Source organism: Hylobates moloch, unplaced genomic scaffold (genome assembly GCF_009828535.3).
Source record: "Hylobates moloch isolate HMO894 unplaced genomic scaffold, HMol_V3 SCAFFOLD_14, whole genome shotgun sequence".
NCBI classification, from domain to species: domain Eukaryota; kingdom Metazoa; phylum Chordata; class Mammalia; order Primates; family Hylobatidae; genus Hylobates; species Hylobates moloch.
The window spans coordinates 3,499,647-3,505,646 of NW_026652289.1; the positions used below are offsets into that span (position 1 = coordinate 3,499,647).

Sequence of the window (6,000 nt, forward strand, 5' to 3'; positions counted from 1 at the left end):
CCACCTCCCAAAAGGCTGGACTCATCGTCCTCACTTGAGCTCTCACTCGAGCAGCTGGACATACATTCAGATTCTCATTATGCGTTCCACGCAGTGTACTCACACTTGTCCATCTGGAAAGCAGGGAGTTTCCTAACTGCAAACAACACCCCTGTTAGAAATGCTCTCATCAGCAAGCTCCTTCAGGCTGCCAGGTGCCCGCAGAAACTTGCCATCATTCATTGCAGGGGCCACCAAACCCCAGACAATCCTATATTGGCCGGAAATGCTTTAGCAGGTAGAGTGGCCAAACAAATAGCCCTACAACCCACGCCAGGCCAGTTTCTTTTTTTTTTTTTTGAGATGGAGTCTCGCTCTGTCGCCCAGGCTGGAGTGCAGTGACGCAATCTTGGCTCACTGCAAGCTCCGCCTCCCGGGTTCAAGCCATTCTCCTGCCTCAGCTTCCCGAGTACCTGGGACTACAGGCGCCCACCACAACGCCCGGCTAATTTTTTGTATTTTTAGTAGAGACGGGGTTTCACTGTGTTGGCCAGGATGGTCTTGATCTCCTGACCTCATGATCCGCCCGCCTCGGCCTCCCAAAGTGCTGGGATTACAGGCGTGAGCCACCGCGCCCGGCCACACGCCAGGCCAGTTTCTGTCCCTGTCCTCGTTCTCTCCTCTTTACTCCCCAGAAGAAAAGGAGGACTGCCCACAACCTTCAAAAACAAGGACCATGGTATGGCAAGGAAGGGCGCTTTGCTCTCCTCACTCTCAAATCATCCCTGCCCTCCAAAGCCTCCACAACTCTTTCCATGTTGGGTACAAACCTTTCCTGCAACTTCTCCACCCTGTCCTCACTTGTCCTCATCTTTCCAGCTGTGTTCGAGAGATCACCCAGTCCTGCTCTATCTGCCACTCAGTGTCACCCCAGGGTTCCCTCTGGCCACCGCCTTTTCCTACCCACCAAGCCCAGGGCCAGGTACCCAGGCAAGACTGGCAGGTAGACTTATGCACATGCCGCCCGATAAACAGCTCCGCTCTCTTCTAGTCTTTGTCTGTACTTTCTCCAGGTGGGTAGAAGCATTCCCAACAACTTCAGAAGGTGCAAATGTCATCACACAAACTCTCAACATGCATATAGTTCCCTGTTTCAGACTCCCAACATCCATCCAGTCCGATAATGGGCCTGCCTTTATCAGCCAAATCACCGAAGGCGTCTCTACATCCTTGGGAATAAAATGGCTCCTCCACACACCCTACCAGCCTCAATCTTCAGGCAAAGTTGAAAAGGTCAACTCTGTCCTTAAAGCCCAACTCACCAAGCTCACTCTAGAAATGTGCCAGTCATGGACGAGAAGTCTCCCTTTCGCCTTCATGAGACTCTGGCAACACCAAAGGCAGCCTTTTTTTTTTTTTTTTTTTTTTTGAGACGGAGTCTCGCTCTCTCACCCAGGCTGGAGTGCAGTGGCGCAATCTCGGCTCACTGCAAGCTCTGCCTCCCGGGTTCACGCCATTCTCCTGCCTCAGCCTCTCCGAGTAGCTGGGACTACAGGCGCCCGCCACTATGCCCGGCTAATTTTTTTGTATTTTTAGTAGAGACGGGGTTTCACTGTGGTCTCGATCTCCTGACCTCATGATCCGCCCGCCTCGGCCTCCCAAAGTGCTGGGATTACAAGCGTGAGCCACTGCGCCCGGCCCTTTTTTTATAGTCCCTTTGAGGATCACGTATGGCCGAATTTTTGTCTTAGGGCCTCCACCCTTAACAGACTCTGAGCCACTCGGGAATTACCTCCCCTCCTTAATCCAGACATGGTCTTTCATTCGTGAAGCAGTGAATGAGGCCATGCCTCTCCCTGCTGACACCTCCTTATCCTCTCAACATAACTATCTTGCAGGCACAGACGTGTTTATCGGCCAACGCGACCCTCACAAAAAGCTATCACTGAAGTGGACAGGCCCCTACACTGTGATACTCAGCACGCCAACTGCAGTGAGAGTCCAAGGACTACCCAACTGGATCCATCGCACCAGGGTCAAGCTCACCCCCAAGGCGGCTTCTTCCTCCAAAACATTAACAGCTAAGTGTTCGTCTGGGCCAATTTCTCCTACCAAGTTTAAATTAACCAACATTTTTTTCTTAAAACCAAAACACAAGGAAGACTAACCACCTGCTTCCAGGAATGGCCTGTATCTACCCAACCACTTGCTATACCTCTCTTCCAACCAAAAGTCTTAATACAGGAATATCCCTCACCACGATCCTAATACTGTCAGTAGCTGTCCTGCTGTCCACAGCAGCCCCTCTGAGCTGCCATGAGTGTTATCAGTCTTTGTACTACAGAGGGAAGATGCAACAATACTTTACTTACCATACTCATATAGAAAGATCCTGTTATGGAACCTTAATTGAGGAATGTGTTGAATCAGGAAAGAGTTATTATAAAGTAAAGAATCTAGGAGTATCTGGCAGTCGTAATGGGGCTATTTGCCCCAGAGGGAAGCAGTGGCTTTGCTTCACCAAAATTGGACAATGGGGAGTAAACACTCAGGTGCTCGAGGACATAAAGAGAGAACAGATTATAGCCAAAGCCAACGCCTCAAAACCAACAACTCCCCCTGAAAATCACCCGCGGCATTTCCATTCCTTTATACAAAAACTATAAGCAGATGCATCCCTTCCCAAGCCAGGAAAAAACCTGTTTGTAGATCTAGGAGAACCATCGCGCTTACCATGAATGTGTCCAATTGCTGGGCATGCGGGGGAGCTTTATGAGTGAACAGTGGCCGTGGGACGGGACAGACATTCCCCCTTACTTACTGGCATCCCAAAACCCCAGCCTCACTTTCACTCCTCAGGAACGCCCGCAGTCCTGGACACTTACCAACCCAGTAAGAGGGACGGCGTGCATATCCCGCAAGTGGACTGATAAAACCCATCGCTCCATAGGTGAAAACCCCCGTCACCAAACCCTAACAGTCAATGCCTCCATAGCTGAGTGGTGGCCAAGGTTACCCCCTGGAGCCTGGTCTCCTTCTAACTTAAGCTACCTCAATTGTGTCTTGTCAAAAAAGGCCAGGTACTGTACAAACACCACTAACCCTTATGCCGCATACCTCCGCCTAAGTGCACTATGCGACAGTCCTATGAACACCAGCCGACAATGGACTGCCCTGATGGATTCCTTTGGATATTTGGAACCCAGGCTTACTCATGGCTACCTTATCACTGGCAAGGTACTTGCTTCCTAGGCACAATTAAACCTGGATTCTCTTTACTTCCAAAGTAGGCAGGCAACACCCTCAGAGTCCCTGTGTATGATAACCAGAGAAAAACGATCCTTGGAGGTAGGAGGGAGCCAAAGATTGTGAGAGGACGAGTGGCCTCCACACCAGATCGTTGAATATTACGGTCCTGCCACTCGAGCAGAGGATGGTTCATGGGGTTATCGCACTCCCACATATATGCCAAATAGAGCAATTAGACTACAAGCTGCTCTAGAGATAATCACTAACCAAACTGCCTCAGCCCTAGAAATGCTCGAGCAACAACAAAACCAAATGCACGGGGCAATTTATCAAAACAGGCTGGCACTAGACTACTTATTAGCAGAAGAGGGTGGGGTCTGTGGTAAGTTGAGTATCTCCAATTGCTGTCTTAACATAGGCGATAATGGAAAAGTGGTTCTAGAAATCGCTTCGAACATCAGAAAAGTAGCCCATGTACCAGTCCAAACCTGGAAGGGATGGGACCCAACAAACCTTCTAGGAGGGTGGTTCTCAAATTTAGGAGGATTTAAAATGCTGGTGGGGACAGTCATCTTCATCACTGGGGTCCTCCTGTTTCTCCCCTGTGTTATCCCATTAAACTCTTGTTGAAACTACAGTTAACCGCCAGACAATCCAGACGATGCTCCTGCTACAGCGGCACGATGGATACCAACCCGTCGCTCAAGAATACCCCAAAAATTAAGTTTTCCTTTTTCCAAGGTGCCCACGCCACCCCTATGTCACGCCTGAAGTAGTTATTGAGAAAGTCGTCCCTTTCCCCTTTTCTATAACCAAATAGACAGGAATGGAAGATTCTCCTTGGGGCCTGAAAGCTTAAGGGATGAATAACTCCTCCTCAGGCCCAGTCCCAAGGTACAAACTTGCGCCAGCAGCAAGATAGCAGAGGCAGGAAGAGAGCTGGCTGGAAGACACATACGCCCTGAAGATCAAGAGGGAGGTCGCCCCGGTACTACATAGCAGTCACGTCAGGCTGGGACAATTCCTGTTTACAGAGGACTATAAAAGCCCTGCCCCCTCCTCACTTGGGGCTGATGCCATTTTAGGCCTCAGCCTGTCTGCACCCAGGCTCTCATTAAAACAGCGTGTTGCTCCACACCGCCTCGTGTTGTCTGTTGGCGCGCTCTGGGGGTTCCAACCTATGCAAGAGCCTTGCATCTGGTGCTGAAACCCATGAGGGGCTTCGGTCCACGTCCCCCATGGACCTACCACCCCTCCATCTGGGAGAGCAGGCCACAGCAGCCGGACAAAGGAAGCTCCTCAGCCTCTAGTCGCCTCTCTGTGCACGCACGTCGGTCACTGATCTCACCTACTTGTAAGTTTCCTGGGAGCCTGGTTAACAGGGAAAAATCTGCACGGCCTCTCTTGGTCTCTTCGGCCCCCAAATCCAACATTGGTCCAAGAAAGCTACAGCATGGCCGGGCGTGGTGGCTCATGCCTGTAATCCCAGCACTTTGGGAGGCCGAGGCTGTTGGATCACGAGGTCAGGAGTTCGAGACCAGCTTGGCTGGCGCACTCTTGGGGTTCCAAGCAATGCAAGAGCCTTGCACTGATGACATGTCCCCAGGGTGGCTGGGGCACAGCTTGGTTTTGTACATTTTAGGGAGACATGAGACACCAATCAGTATATGTAAGAAGTACGTTGGTTCTTCTAGAAAGGTGGGACAACTTGAAGCAAAGGCAGGAACACTCCAAGTGGGGAGGGAGCTTGCTAGGCACAGATAGGTGAGACACTGGAGGCTGCATTCTTTTGCGTTTCTGATCAGCCTTTCCAAAGGAGGCAATGATATGCATCTATCTCAGTGAGCAGAGGAGTGACTTTGAATAGAATGGGAGGCAGGTTTCCCTTAAGCAGTTTGCAGCTTGACTTTTCCTTAGTGATTTCGGGGCCCAAAATATTTTTCTTTCACATGGGCAACATGGGAGGATCACTTAAGCTCAGGAGCCAGAGGTTGCAGTGAGCAGAGATCACACCACTGCATTCCAGCCTGGGTGACAGAGAGACGCTGTCTCAAGAAAACAAAACTAGGCTGGGCACGGTGGCTCACACCTGTAATCCCAGTACTTTGGGAGGCTGAGGTGGGTGGATCACAAAGTCAGGAGTTCGAGACCAGCCTGACCAACATAGTGAAACCCTGTCTCTACTAAGAATACAAAACAGCCAGGGAAGCGGAGGTTGCAGTGAGCTGAGATCGAGCCACTGCACTCCATCCTGTGAGACGGAGCGAGACTCTGTCTCAAAAAACAAACAAAATAAACTAAACCCACTTTTAGGCCTGGACTAGTGGATCATGCTTGTAATCCCAGCAGTTTGGGAGTCCGAGGCAAGCAGATTGCTTGAGTCCAGGAGTTCGAGACCAGCCTGGATAACATGGTGAAACCCCATCTTTACAAAAAATTTATTAAAAACCGGGCATAGTGGTGCATGCCTGAAGTCCTAGCTACACTGGAGGCTGAGGTGGGAGAATCGCCTGAACCCAGGAGGTGGAGCTTGCAATGAGACGAGATGGAGCCACTGCACTCCAGCCTGGGTGACAGAGTGAGACCCCTTCTCAAAAAAACAAAAACAAAACAAAATACCACTTGTAACTGCAGCTAATCAGAGCATGGATATTGGGGGCCACTTGAATCAGTGCTCCTGGCTTGCAGTCTATAAACTTGGCCCAGAGAATCTCTACTTACATGAGTTTTGCCCCTGCTTCTTTCTTTTTTCTTTTTTTTTTTTTTTTTTTT

At 50.2% G+C, this 6,000-nt stretch overlaps 2 protein-coding genes across 7 annotated transcripts in view; both read left to right on the top strand.

The window, feature by feature from the left end:
• Positions 1–4,363, top strand: part of ERVH48-1 (endogenous retrovirus group 48 member 1, envelope) — a 42,883-nt gene extending 38,520 nt beyond the window's left edge. For 5 of the 6 annotated variants that reach the window (XM_058427905.1, XM_058427903.1, XM_058427902.1 and 2 more), the window contains one exon: positions 1,878–2,645. In XM_058427905.1, coding sequence (XP_058283888.1) covers positions 2,163–2,645 — 483 coding nt within the window. In that variant the 5' untranslated portion in view covers positions 1,878–2,162. Of the gene's footprint in view, positions 1–1,877 lie in introns of all 6 variants that reach the window. The other variant, XM_032174425.2, reaches the window with a different exon arrangement.
• CBS (cystathionine beta-synthase) overlaps positions 1–6,000 on the top strand; it is a 225,327-nt gene that overhangs the window by 146,951 nt on the left and 72,376 nt on the right. The gene's annotated exons all lie outside the window — the stretch shown is intronic.